Source organism: Myxine glutinosa, chromosome 12 (genome assembly GCF_964187855.1).
Source record: "Myxine glutinosa chromosome 12, kmMyxGlut1.1, whole genome shotgun sequence".
NCBI classification, from domain to species: Eukaryota; Metazoa; Chordata; class Myxini; order Myxiniformes; family Myxinidae; genus Myxine; species Myxine glutinosa.
This window is the reverse complement of record NC_136272.1, coordinates 58,423,410-58,438,004: the sequence shown is the minus strand read 5'-3', so window position 1 is coordinate 58,438,004 and position 14,595 is coordinate 58,423,410. Positions and strand designations below refer to the sequence as shown.

At 48.8% G+C, this 14,595-nt stretch overlaps 1 protein-coding gene across 2 annotated transcripts in view; it reads right to left on the bottom strand.

Moving 5' to 3' along the window:
* Positions 1-14,595, bottom strand: part of ACY1 (aminoacylase 1) — a 203,111-nt gene that overhangs the window by 19,708 nt on the left and 168,808 nt on the right. For both annotated transcript variants that reach the window (XM_078766843.1, XM_078766844.1), the window contains 2 exons: positions 9,520-9,661; positions 1,916-1,981 (listed from right to left, as the gene is read on the bottom strand). In XM_078766843.1, coding sequence (XP_078622969.1) covers positions 1,916-1,981; positions 9,520-9,661 — 208 coding nt within the window. The remainder of the gene's footprint in view (positions 1-1,915; positions 1,982-9,519; positions 9,662-14,595) is intronic.

Below are 14,595 nucleotides of genomic sequence, written 5' to 3'. Positions count from 1 at the left end.
CTTTAAAAGAAACAAAAACCACATTTGACATTTCGAAGCAAATAAATTGATCCTTGAAAGTGATGTAAACTGATATCGAACTCAATTCACGGACAGTACTGTGTTAAACTTCTGTACGTTTTACAGAAGTATCTCTTTATTTTGCACATTAGCCAAATTTTTTTTCAACAAAAACAAAACCTAAATTATGACTGGGATTACGGACAGTAAAATTACAGTTCAGTACTTCGTGTAACCCCCACGAGCATTCAGGAGAGCACGTACACGTCGAGGCATGCTGTTCATGAGATTTGCCAAGGTTTGGACAGGAATCGCTTGCCATGCAGTGACAATAGCCTGCTGCAATTCACGCACAGAGATGGGCTGCTGGTCCAAGTTGTCGATTTGACGCGTTAATTCTGCCCACAAGTTCTCTGTAGGATTCATGTCCGGGGACATGGCAGGCCACTCCATATGCTCTACACCACGGTCAGCAAGAAAGTGTTGGATCATGCGAGCACGATGAGGCCGTGCATTGTCATCTTGGAATCAAAGTTTCCTCGAAAGGCTGCACGAGCAAATGGAAGCAATGCTTCTTCCAGAATGACCCTGTATTTGAACTGGTTCAGGTTTCCATTCAGAACAACCAGGTCAGTTTTGCCCCCTGCATGAAAAGCAGCCCAAACGGTCACCCCACCACCTCCAGCTTGGACTCTTGGCACTATACAATCTTCTTTGTGGGCTTCATGCACTTGTCTGCGCACTCGGACGTGGCCATCTTGACGATAGACCAGAAATCTAGACTCGTCACTGAAGGTCACGTGATTCCAGTGTCCTGGCTGCCATTGACGGTGCTCTCTGGCCCACTGCAATCGGCGCTGGCTGTGTTGTCTGGTCAGGCGTGGCTTTCTCAGGGGACGCCTGGCACGATAGCCTGCTTGAACCAGTCGTTGGTTGACTTGCCTTCTGGATACAGGCACATTTGTCAGTTGCTGCCACTCAACCCTCAGCCGATTAGCTGACTTGGTACGGCCATTGCAGACTAACCGGTGCAGCTGGCGATCATCTCTCCTTGTGGTTCTGCGTGGACGTCCTGGCCTCGGTATTGGAGTAGGGACACCCCTCTGAGCATTTCGTTTCAGGATCTTTGACACCTGACCTTGAGTGATGCCATACTGCCGAGCAATAGCACGCTGTTTCAACCCAGAATTTCGTAAAGCCACCACTCCATGACAAACAGCATTGACAAGTTGACGGACCATCTCCAGAGGAAACGGCAATAACTTTTGTAGACGTGCAGCAGTTGTTTTCCACTAATACAGAACGCAACAACCCTTATATACCCGATTGTGAAGCCAATCGTCAAATGTACCTGTCCTTACATTTTGTCACGCCACCTGTGATATAATCCTGTTATTGACTTCTTGCTGCGAAAGACAATCAGTGACATGGTTCTTTCAACAAAGACATCACCGAAGGGTAAAAGAAACTCACCAGATTGATATACTGAGTTCAGAAAGTAAACCCAAGTCAAGAAAAAATATATATTCCATATTAAATGCCAAGTGTGTGTGTGTGTGTGTGTGTGTGTGTGTGTGTGTGTGTGTGTGTGTGTGTGTGTGTGTGTGTGTGTATATATATATATATATATATATATATATATATATATATATATCCACTGGTATTTCGCTTTGTGGAACCACTATTTATTTTCCAGGTAAGAACACCTCTCCTGCCCATTACGCCATCACAATCATAAATTAATTCATCACAAATAACATCACAACAACCTGCTGCACAATGAAGAAGTGTATCAAATATTTAATAGTTTGGTCGTATTGCCCTCAAAAGATACCGTTTCATAAAATCTTAATAACCTGGAGAAGATTGAGAAAAATATCTTCCATGAATGTAAATTATGAACTTTCAACTTCACCTCTATTTCATAGGTGACGTCATCCCCGGCATCCTTGCACCACATTTTAATCTGTTCTTCAAACTCCTGTAATGGCACACATGTACATGAAGCACTCTTATTATCCACTCCAACAGAAAAAAAATACACAAAATGCATTTATTGCACATCAATGAAAACAATTTAAATTAAGAGGTTCCAACTTTCAACTACATTAGATAAAATCATACAGCACTTCACGTCTCCTGACACCATGTGCAGCCTATTCTATGGTAGTTTCATGTGTAACAAGTTACACTTGGTAATGAACCTGCAGTGGTGGTGATGCAAAGTAAAATATACAACACCAATCTTTTCTCTTCCAGAAGCCTCGACATTGTATTTCTTCGAGAAACAATCAAAAGAAGAATTTTTTTTTGTTTTTTTTTTTGTTTGTTTTGTTTTGTACTAGGGCATGCCCGTACTATATATATGCCCGTACTATATATCTATCTAAAATTATATCCCCCCCCCCCTCTATTTACATGAAATGGTTTGGTTCATTCGCAACGCCAAAGCGAACGGCGAACGGCTTGCGAGTACAGTGACAATCCCCCCCCCTCTATTTACATGAATGGTTTGGTCCATTCGCAACGACCACAGAACCCCCCCCCTCATGCAATGGTTTGGTCCAAAGCGAACGGCTTCCGGAGTTTGGTAAAGCAATCGCCATCGCGTGCACAAACGCGCAGGAAAGCGAATGAATCGCAAATTCGTTTTTATTAGTGATACGAATTGAATTGGGAGAAATTGGGAGATGAATGAATTGGGATAAATAATGCGCATAAGAAATCGAATTACGTACCGTAATGGCGGTCAGCTCGTAACGCGCTCAGCTCCGCTCGTCTCACATCGGCCACGCCTACGCAACAAAGCGTTCTGTGATTGGATGCCGGAAAGCGTGCTGCCGGACAGTCGTCACTGTCCGGAAGTTCGCAAATCGCAGTTAGGATGAATCGTTTTAATTTAATCGCAGTTTGAATTCGTTTTAAAACATAGTTTAACGGCAACATAGTTTTCCAACGTGAAATAAATGAATACGCTGTCAAATGTGCCGTCCGAGGCAGAGTCTGATCGCCACGTTCGGCACACGTGATAGCTCGTTGCTCTCTGATTGGTTGAAGCGTTTTTTGGACATAGCTCGGTAGGTACTTGTCCGATTAATTTCAAACCTTGAAAAGGCACATCCTCGGGTCCCCAGCAATATACCTGGCAAGTTTCAAGTATATCGGACCCGTGGTTGTCGAGAAACAGCGGTCACAGACAAACACACAGACAGACACACAGAGATTACTGGCATTATAGATAGATACAAGATCGAGGCTCGTGAAAGAGCGAACATTAATCACACAGAAAGACAAACCGACACATAAAACATATAACATCGGGAGCGGTAGACAAGATGGGGAGAGAGGGGGAAGGACACAAACACAACATTTGAGAGCAGGGACCGAGAGACATGGAGACATCGAGAGATCTGAGAGAGGGCGAGGGCTTTGGGGGGGAGGCATGGGAAGGGGGCGGTGGGAGAGGTATAAAACATATGGACACTGCCAGGACTTCCAGGAAAGAAGTTGGAATTTCAAACAAGGTGGATCTGGGGTGAATTAGCGGGGGTAGAAAAGATCAAGGTTTTGGATGGGGGAAGATAAGAGATGGTGGTGAACAGCTGTTTTAAAGACCTGGAGGGAGGAGTGGGATTGAAGGGAGTGAGGGAGTTTGTTCCAGAGGCGGGAGAAAAGAGGAATGAAAGAGTGAAGGTGAGCAGAGAGCCGAGATTTCGGCAGTTTAACCATCAGAGGGTTGCTGGCAGATCTTGTGCGACCTGTAGGAATATTTGGGGGACAGAGCACAGAGAGAGCTGGGGGTGCAAGGCCGGAGAGGAGTCGGTAGAAGACAGAAAGACCACCTACCTGCCTGCGGTGAGTGAGTGAAAGGCCCTCAGAGATAGCTTCATCGCGGGAGATTCCAATAATTCTGAAAGCTTTGGTTTCAACAGCGTGAAGCCGAGCTAGGTGTGAGGCAGGAGCACCGGCCCATAGGGGAGAACAGTATTCCATTGAGCTGCGGATGAAAGCCTTGTATGTGGTGAGGAGCTCAGGTGTGCCGAGGAAGGACTTCGCACGACGGAGGATGCCCAGTCGGCGACTGGCTTTGGAGGCCAGCTTGGAAATGTGGTTTTCCCAAGAAAGATCATGGCAGATAGTGAGACCCAAAATCTTGAGCGACAGAACTTCTTGGAGAGGATTGTTGAGAAAGTAGATGGGAGGGTTGTCCAGTCGATCTTTTCGGAGAGACATAGTAAGAGTGTGAGATTTGTCAGGATTGAAAGACATGTTCCACTTGTTTGACCAGTCTGTGATTTTGTCCAGGTCTTCAGAGAGTGAGGAGGCAGCAGACTGCCGATCTGAGGGAAGAGGAATGGAGCGGCAGAGAGTGGAGTCATCAGCAAAGAGATAGAGAGGATTTTCGAGAGAGTCAGAGAGATCATTGATGAAGACCAGAAAAAGCACGGGGCCCAGAACACTGCCTTGGGGAACTCCAGCCTGAACAGGAAGAGGAGATGAGAGAAACCCATTCAGGGCCACACGTTGACGACGACTAGAGAGGAAGTCCGCCAGCCATGCGTGGAGATTTCCATGGATACCAAAGGAGGAGAGTTTGGTGAGCAGAGCGGGGTGCCAGACCGTGTCGAAGGCACGTGATATGTCGAGGGAGACAGCTCTAATTTCCTGTTTGGCATTGAGGACCTCCATCCATTGTTGAGACAGCAGAAGCAGCATGTCCAGAGTAGAGTGACCTGGTCTGAAACCAAATTGATGATCAGAGATCAAGCCATTGGAGAAGAGGAAAGATTTCATATCCGAAGCAATGATGGATTCCATGACTTTGCTGATAATTGGGAGAAGGCTGATTGGTCTGTAGTTGCTAGGATCTGTTTTTGCACCTTTTTTGTGCAAAGCGGTGATGTTGGCTGATTTCCAAGCAGATGGCAGTTGACCTTGAGCAAAAGAGAGGGTGAAGAGAACAGAGAGAGGGTGAGATAGAGCAGCAGAGCAGGATTTTAGGACCCGTGGGCTGATGCCGTCGGGTCCAGTTGCAGAATCAGAGTCGAGGGTTGACAGAAACTTTTCCACCTTGTCAGGAGGAAAGGACACGGAGTCCAGGAGCAGCAGGGTACGACTGGGTATGGTGGGTACAGAGAGGGATGGGTTTGGGACACAATATTTAGAGGCAAACACAGAGTTGAGGCATTCAGCTTTTTCACGTGCGGAGTCAGCTGTGTAGCCGTTTGAGGTAAGGGAGGGGATGGAGGGGGAACAAACACTAGAAACGGATTTGACCAGACGCCACCAGGATTTGGAAGAGGGAGACAGATAAGAGAGTTCGGTCTTGAGAACGGAGAGATATTGTTTCCTGGCTCTCCTGAGGGTGGACACACACTTGTTTCGGGCTTTGTGAAAGGAAATGAGATTTCCTTCCGTTGGATTTGCTTTCCAGGAGACGAAGGCAAGTTGTTTCTGGGCAACAGCCTCACCACAAGATTCCGTGTACCATGGACGGGAGGAAGGGTATGACAACTGAAGACGAGATGGGATAAATCTGTGCATGAGAGAGAGCAATTTACTTTGGAAGAATTCCCAGGATGAGTTGATGTCAGAGGTGGTAGAGATGGGAGACCAGTCCAGATGATTGATGGCTGCTTGAAGACCGTGCCAGTTGGCCTGAGTGAAATGCCAGACTCGTCGACGCTGAGCAGGCTCCCTGAGGATGGTCAGAGCGATGTCCACTTTAACAAGGACATGATCAGATGATCCGATCGGAGCAGAAGAAGAGCAGCAGACATTTTCAGGGAAGTTAGTCATAACCAAGTCCAGAAGAGAAGATGTTCCGTTGACTGAGATCCGGGTCGGGAAATTGACAGATTGTGTCAGTCCCAGTGAGTCGCAGAAGTCCTTTGCTGAAGAGCCATGGCTGGTGAGAGAGGTACCCACACCCAGCCAACTGGCATGGTGACAATTGAAATCACCACATATGAGGAAGAGAGAGTTGGGATGAGTAGATAGAAGTTGGTCCATATCATCAGACAGCGAGATGTAGATGGAGTCATCACTGTTTGGTGGACGGTACAACACACATATGAACAAGAGGTGGGAGCGAAGGGGAAGCCGTAGCCAGAGGTATTCCTGGGGGTGAGGTGGAGAGAGTGCAGTGCAGGGCGAGTGAGGAAGAGAGTTTTTGATAAAGATAGCAACCCCGCCTCCAGGACGAGGCTCAGGTCTATCATACCGGAGGAGGGAGTAGCCCGGGAGAGATACTATGGAATCAGAGACATCATAAAGGAGGAAAGTTTCTGTTAAGCAGATCACGTCTGGTTTGACAGAAGCAACCTGTATGGAGGCCAAGTGTGTGTGTGTGTGTGTGTGTGTGTGTGTGTGTGTGGCCACATCCTACCTCATGTCCAATAGTCATATTACCATGATAACGACACCTCAATTCTATTTCTTTAATCGTTCAATATATTCCCAACATGTGGGCTCAAGGGAAAGTGTCTCAAGGCTTTCACCAACCGGCTCCTCAGGGTTGGCATCTGAAGGCTGCAGAATGCCGGCAATAACGTACCTTATCAAGACAAAAGCAACTGTGGGATCTTTAACATCCACAACTAATGCTGGCTAATGGGACACACAGCTTAACATCCATCCATTTACATCTCGCTCTGTGACAAAATGGACCAACTTCTATCCACCCATCCAAACTTCCTCATATGTGGTGATTTCAACGAGCACATTGCCAGCTGGCTGGGTGTGGGTTCCTCTCTCACCAGCCATGGTACCTCAAAGGACTTCTGTGACTCATTGGGACTGACACAATCTGTCAATTTCCCGACCCAGATCTCACTCAACGGAGCATCATCTCTTCTTGACTTGTTGATGACGAACTTACCTGCACATGTCTACTGTTCTTCTTCAGCTCCAATTGATTCATCTGATCATATGCTTGTTCTGGCCCTTCTCAGAGAGCCTCCTCAGCATCAACGAGTCTGGCATTTCACTCAGGCCGACTGGGATGTTCTTCAAGCAGCCATCAATCATCTGGACTGGTCTCAAATCTCGACTGTCTCCGACATCAACTCATTCTGTGAACTTTTTCAAAGAAATTTCCTCTCTCTCATGGACAGATTCATCCCATCTCCTCTTCAGTTGTCATACCCTTTCTCCCATCCATGGCACACTGAATCTTGTGGAAGGCAGTTGCCCTGAAACAACTTGCCTTCACCTCATGGAAGGCAAATCCAACTGAAGGTAATCCCCGTTCCTTCCACAAAGCTCGGAACAAGTGTGTATCTACCCTCAGGAGACCAAGGAAACAATATCTCTCCACTCTCAAGACAACTCTCAAACCTGTCACCCTCTTCCAAATCCTGGTGGCGTCTGGGCAAATCTGTTTCTGGTGTTTGTTTCCCCTCCATCCCCCCCTTACCTCAAACGGCTGCACAGCTGACTCCACACGTGAAAAAGCCGAATGCCTCAACTCTGTGTTTGCCTCTAAATCTTGTGTCCCAAACCCGTCCCTCTCTGTACCCACCGTATCCAGTCGAACCCAGCTGCTCCTGGACTCCATGTCCTTTCCTCCTGACAAGGTGGAGAAGTTTCTGTCAAACCTCAATTCTGATTCTGCAATTGGACCAGACGGCATCAGCCCATGGGTCCTAAAATCCTGCTCTGTAGCTCTTTCACTCCCTCTCTCTGTTCTCTTTATCCTCTCTTTTGCTCAAGGTCATCTGCCATCAGCTTGGAAATCAGCCAACATCACCACTTTAGACAAGAAAGGTGCAAAAACAGATCCTTGCAACTACAAACCAATCAGCCTGCTCCCAATTATCAGCAAAGTCATGGAATCCATCATTGCTTCGGAAATCAAATCTTTCATCTTCTCCAATGGCTTGATCTCTGATCATCAATTTGGTTTCAGACCAGGTCATTCTACTCTGGACATGATGCTTCTGCTGTCTCAAAAATGGATGGAGGTCCTCAATGCGAAACAGGAAATCAGAGCTGTCTCCCTTGACATCTCACGTGCCTTTGGTACGGTCTGGCACCCCGCCCTGCTCATCAAACTCTCCTCCCATGGTATCCATGGAAACCTCCACACATGGATTTCTGACTTCCTCTCCGTTCATAGTCAACGTGTGGCCCTGAATGGAATTCTCTCATCTCGCCTTCCTGTCCAGGCTGGAGTTCCTCAAGGCAGTGTTCTGGGCCCTGTGCTTTTTCTGGTCTTCATTAATGATCTCTCCGACTCTCTGGAAAATCCTCTTTCTCCTTGCTAATGTCTCCACTCTCTGCCACTCCACATTTCATCCCTCAGATCGGTAGGCAGTAACCTCTTAACTCTCTGCAGACTTGGAAAAAAAAATCACCAACTGGTGAGACAAGTGGAACATGTCCTTCAATCGAGACAAACCTCACATTCTCACGATGTCTCTCCGTAAAGACTGTCTGGACAACCCTCCCATCTACTTTCTGAACAATCCTCTCGAAGAAGTTCTGTCACTCAAGCTTTTGGGTCTCACCATCTGCCATGATATTTCCTGGGAAAACCAGATTTCCAAGCTGTCCTCCAAAGCCAGTCGCCAACTGGGCATCCTCCGTTGTGTGAAGACCTTCCTTGGCACAACTGAGGTCCTCACCACATATAAAGCTTTGATCTGCAGCTCAATGGAGTACTGCTCTCGCCTCTGGGCTGGTGCTCCTGCCTCACACCTAGCTCGGCTTCACGCTGTTGAAAACAAAGCTTTCACGATCATTGGTACTGAGGGCCATTCACTCTCTTGCCACAGGCAGGTTGGTGGTCTTTCTGTCTTCTACGGACTCCTCCACGGCCTAGCTCTCCCTGCTCTGTCTGTGCTCTGTCCCTCAAATATTCCTGCAGGATGCACAAGATCTGCCAGCAATCCTCTTCTGGGGAAACTTCCAAAATCAAGACTCTCTGCTCATCTTCACCTTTTCATTCCTTTTTTTTTTTCCACCTCTGAAACAAACTCCCACGCTCTCTTCAAACCCACTCCTCCCTCCAGGTCTAACTATTCACCACCATCTCATATCTTCCGTCATTCAAAATGATGACCTTTTCTACCCACGTTAATCCACTCCAAACCCAAATCCCTCACATTCTCTGTTGTCTTTCCTGAAAGTCCTTGTAGTGTCCATCTTGTTTATCCCATGGACTCCGCCCCAAACCCTCTCTCTTTCACAGATCTCCTGATGTACCTTTCCCCGACTGTTGTTGTGCTTCCCTCACCTCACCACATCCCTCCTGCTTCCTTTGTTATATGTTATACCTGTTAGCTCTCATACGAGCCTCGACTTTGTATCCAAAAAACATCCGAGGGACGGCACATTTTGTGTTGCATCATCCTGCCTGTGAAGCACTAATCTTACATATTGTCATTGGGCCGAGACCTCAACAGACTAGACGACTCAAAGTTACGTGTTCTACCTCTGTACCTTCCTGCCTAGTCAATTACAGTGTAAAGCAAATATTCCTATTGAGCAAACGAGGAAAGAAAGAGTTCATCAAACCTGTATATCAGTGGAAGGGGTGACTCTGATATCAAAATTGGCAGTAAATTCAGAAGGTACAACATTCACTTGGATTCCACCCTGCAGCATGGTAAGGTTCACTGTGGTGACATCTCCCAAATTCATCCCATTTTTCTCCAACCTAAAAAGACAAAAGAGCACGCACATGCGCACACACACGCAGGCGCACGCACGCACGCACACACACACACACACACACACACACACACACACACACACACACACACACACACAATCCACAAAATTTTTACAAGTCTGTTCCTCACAATCCAATTGTTGATTTATTGCACAGTAACAGCCATTCTTAAAGTTACATATTGTTGCGGATATGAGATTGGCCTCCATCCATATCCGCTTGTAAATATTCCCCTATTTCCTCCATACTTCCCAACTATCCCCAATCCCCCATTCCCTAGTCCCATTTCCTGTAAACAACACTCTGTAGACCCGACCTCCCCCTATATCCCCCATTAAATGTCGCATCCAGGTCCACCGCATCTCACGTAGACAACTATAGGACATCTTGCTAGTTATTCTTAGTTTATGTCAGTTAAGGACTCGTTTTCATTAATTCTGACTCTTCGTTGCACCAGAATGTGATTGTATGGCACCGTTAGGAAGTTTAGGACCTCCCAATACCTCCCCGCAGCTCTTCCTCATGGTACAACAACAACAACAACAACAACAGCGGCGGCGGCGGCGCGGGGAGTGTGCGTCCTCACTCCGGCTTGGTTGGTAGGGGGTGTTGAAAGGGCACCAAGCCTTTCCAACGAGCCGCCATCGAGCATGTGCTCGACGGGGTTACCACGTAGGGGCTCGCTGTCAGCTCTTCGTCAAGGGCGGAGCCCGGTAACCCCCCGCACCCAATAGAAGCGGCGGACCGATCCCATCTGGGGCGGAGCCAACGAGCCGAGGGCGTGTCACTCCCCGCTGAGCATGCGCAGGAAGAGGGAGGTGACGTGAGATGCGCGGAGAGCTGAAGGAGAAAGGACGCACCCTCCGAGCGCCGAGAGACCTCCCAAAGACTGAGCTGTATCCTGTCCCTGAGCCAAGGTGCACCTTGTGCTATCAACCGACCTGTCCTTCCCTGCCATCAATCCCTGTGTAAGTCAGTCTTGTTCCGTTTGTCTGTGGTCTGTCGGGGATAAGATAAGACTGTAACTAAGTGCCCATCTTTTCTGTGCTTTACCTCATACCTTGTAATCTACCCCTTTTCTCCACCACCAATTATATCCTCCTCCGGAGGTCTTGAGAACTGTACCCCTTGTGTCGTTTCATTTATCCCAGTCGTTGTGTCTTTTCCATCATTGATTTAGCATAGCGCGACCAGGTCAACGTCGGGTGGAATCGGGTGAGTTGGGGAAGAATCGGGGGGAATTGTTAGGTCGCGGCAATACCACCGCTCGGTAAATAACATCAAATCCGCGATCCGTAACAACTGGTGTCGAGGAGTGAGATCGGACCCGAAGCGCGCTTAACGTGCTCAAAATTACAAGTAACCGAAATTCGTTTTGTTTTAAAATAAAAACCCGAATTTTGAAAGTCGCGCTATGGCGGATCAAGACGGCTGGGTTCCGGTAGAGGAGAGTGAGGCAGGGTCGATCCAGGACCAAATTGAGGGACATGAGGAGAGCGAAGCAGTGAGGGCGGCAGGTTCGCAAAATGGCGCCTCGCACATGGCTGCGGCGGCCGCACCCGCTGCACAAGTGGGAGGGATGGCCCAAATGCAGGCCCTCATGGAGCAATTTATCGTGCAAATGCAGGCGTCCCTCAAACTGCAGAGTGAGCAATTGGGGGTAATGGGGAACCGGATGGATGCTCAGGGTGAGCGATTGGAGGGCCAAATGGGGGTAATGAGGGATGAAGCGAGGGGTACCGGTGAGGGGTTAGACAATGGGATAAAAGAGGTAAAGAATGGGTTAACGGGGGTAGAAAACAGAATAGCCGCTCAAGAGAATCAAATGGAAGGGATGCAAAAGGGGTTAGAGGGGTTAGAAAACAGTATGGAAGGCAAATTGAGGGACATGAGGGACCAAGCGGAAAGGGAAGTTTAAAAAATGGGGCAGCAGATAGAGGAGGTCAGAATGGGGGTAGAAACTAAATTGGATGCTCACAGGGAGGAAATGGAGCAGATGAGGGTGGCATCTGGGCAGGAGATGCAAGTGATGGGAGAAGAGATCAGAAGAGGTGTGAGTGAGGAGGTCGGAGGAGTGCGCGAGGAGGTGAGGCACTGTAAGGAGCGCATGGAGAAGGAGGTGAGAAAGGGGACTGTAAAATTGCAAGGTGGTATAGAGGAGTTGACGCTGGGAGTAGAACAACTGACAGTGGGACAAAAGGAGTTGGGGGACCAGGTAAAGAAGAACACAGCGGTAATAGAGGGTTTAAAATCGACACAGAAGGAGATGAAAAAGGACGTAGGGGTAATTAAAAAAGAGTGTCAGACGGTACATGAGGACCTGACGAGGAAAATGAACAAGGTGGTAGAGGTAATGGAGGTTAAAGAGCGGGAGGTGCGGGAGCACATAGAAAAAAATAAGGTGGAGTTAGAGGAAGAACTTAAGGGGGCACACGAGGAGATGAAGGAGGTGAAGCAGAAATTAGAAGAAGTGGAAGAAGGGGTGAGCGAAATTAAGAAGCGACGGAGAGAGGATAAGAAAGAGATAAAGGAGGAAGTAAAAGAATTGGTCCAAAGTCTGTGTTCGGATCGTGATGATGTGCTCATTAACCGGATGAGGGATTCGCAGGTGATGGAGGAGAAGCGAAGAGAAAGAGGACCCGGTGTAAGTGGTGACCAATATGGTCGTGCGTATGATGCGCCAGGTGATTTAATAAGCTTGGGGGTCGAGATAGACCCGGATGTTCGTGAGAGGCCAAGAGTGAGGTGTATGGCTGGTCCGGAGGGTATGGAACGAGGGTGCGAGCGAGAGGGTCCGGTGATGGGAGAGGTGCGAGGTGTGAGTGAGCAAGGTTGTGGTGGTATGGAATGGGTAGCGGGTTGCGGAAGTGTGACCCATGCATCGACACCAACAGGGGTAGTTTTTAGAGGGACAGGGGAGGCACGAGAGCCCCTTGGGGGTAATGTACTGTGGGGGCCCGGCCGGTTCGGCCCCGCGCTGACCCCGCAAGGGGCGACGCACGGGGTCCGGCAGGCGGGCAACGACTCGCATACGAGGTGGTCCCACAAGGTCCCACTCGCGCCGTATGACGGTGGGTAAGGGTGGCATCCCTGCCACCCTTTCCATGTGGTGGGGCAAATGCGCTATAGCTTATGGGGTTGATGGCAGTGAAAACTAGCCCGGGTGGGTTAGGATATTGTGTGTAGGGATCTAGCAAAGATGACATTAGGTAACGTTAAGGTTTAGATAGTGACTGATACCTGTAGTGGGGACGTAGTAGCTTAGTGTTTGATAATGACGAGGGAGCGCAATAGTTTAAAGGGACGACTGGGAAGCGCAAGTTTCAGAGGGGAGTAGTTAGATGAGATGATGCTGTGTGAGAACTGGACAGGTGTGTGGAGCAGTGTATGAGTAGTGTGTTGTGGATCAGCGTGAATGCGCTTGGGGGAGAGAAGGGTGCAGGCGGCACCAAGTATGAGAGCACAGGTGTGCAAGTACAGGTGTGTGGAATATATGGAGTAAGTGGTACGGAGTGGTGTGCATGGTGCGAAGGTGTGGATGGGGGAAGAGTGGACCCCTTTTCACGAGTACCCGGGGTGGGTAGTGTAAGTGTTAGGTAGAGGGTATAGGTAAATTGTGGTTGGATATTGGCATCTGTGGTGCGGGTGGAAGAATGGTATTTGGATGGGTGCGTTAGTGTTGTGGAAATGGCTGGGCGTGTGGCCTGTTAGTGTGTGTAGTTGGTTTGGGCACTCCACCACTGTGAGGATGTCGGCCAGGTGAGGCCGCAGGTGGGCTCTGGGAGCCGGTAGTAGTTGTTGTGGATGGGGCCCGAGGATCCGGAGGACGGACCCGGGTAGCCCGTGCCAGAGAGGGCACTGAGGGGGTGAGAGTGCGAGAGGGCCTTCCCCAGTTAGTTAGGTTAGGGTGAGGAGCAGGTAAGCTCGGGTGGAAACTACAGTGGTGGAGGTGTGCAGGTGGGTAGACCTGCTGGGAGAGCTACACGTCACAGCCCAGAAATTGTGCGAGGGCACCGGGAGATGAATCGGGGGAGTGAGACCCCAAATTGAGAAGCACCACAGTTTGGTCAATGGGAATTGGTTTTTAGAACCCATAGTGTAAGTTGGCCAATGGATTGGCAGGGAAAGACCCCGGGTAATGTAAAGTTGTTAAAGTCATTTAGGAAATAGTAAGGATTGATGAACCTGTCGCACCATACGCAGCCACTTACCTGAGGTGATGATGATGACTCCACACCTGTGTTCCTTTGTTCTGTGTTGCAGGAAGGGAGAATTGCTGTGTGGATTTGTGAGACGCATCACGACGTGGATGAGACATTGGGGTGATTCCATCTCTCCCTCCTTAGGAGGGACTGATGATGAATTGGTGATGGCAAATTTTGATGTTGAGTTGGAAATGGCAAATTTGATTGGTTAGGAGGGAGAGAAGACGAATTTGGTTTATGGGAGGAACGGGGAAGACAGTAGGGACGTTTGTTGATGTGTAAAGTAGATGTTTATGGGTAGTGTTGTGTTGTGTGGATACAGTAAGGGGTAAGGGAGGGGCAATGTAGGTTACCTGGTGGGGGGGGGGGGGCGTACGGTAGGAACATACCTGTCTCACCTGGTTCCCATGTGCCCCCAGTGTGCATTACCTTATATTGCGTGCACTTTTGCGCCCTTACCACCTTACTCACTTGTCTTCTTTTTGTCTCCCACCTCCGAGGATCTGGCTTTGGGGCAGAGAGAGAGGAGAGAGAGGAGAGAGAGGTGCTGGCTCCGCAGTTGTGGGCCTGTACTTTCGCTGCTTGCTGCCTGGATCGATACACCATATGGACCGCAATTTTTGTGGCCGCCCACCATGGACTGCAGTTCTTTTGCGGGCAAGCACCACCCGTTGATGGACCTCTGGGTCAACGTGGCACCTATGCCATACAGGT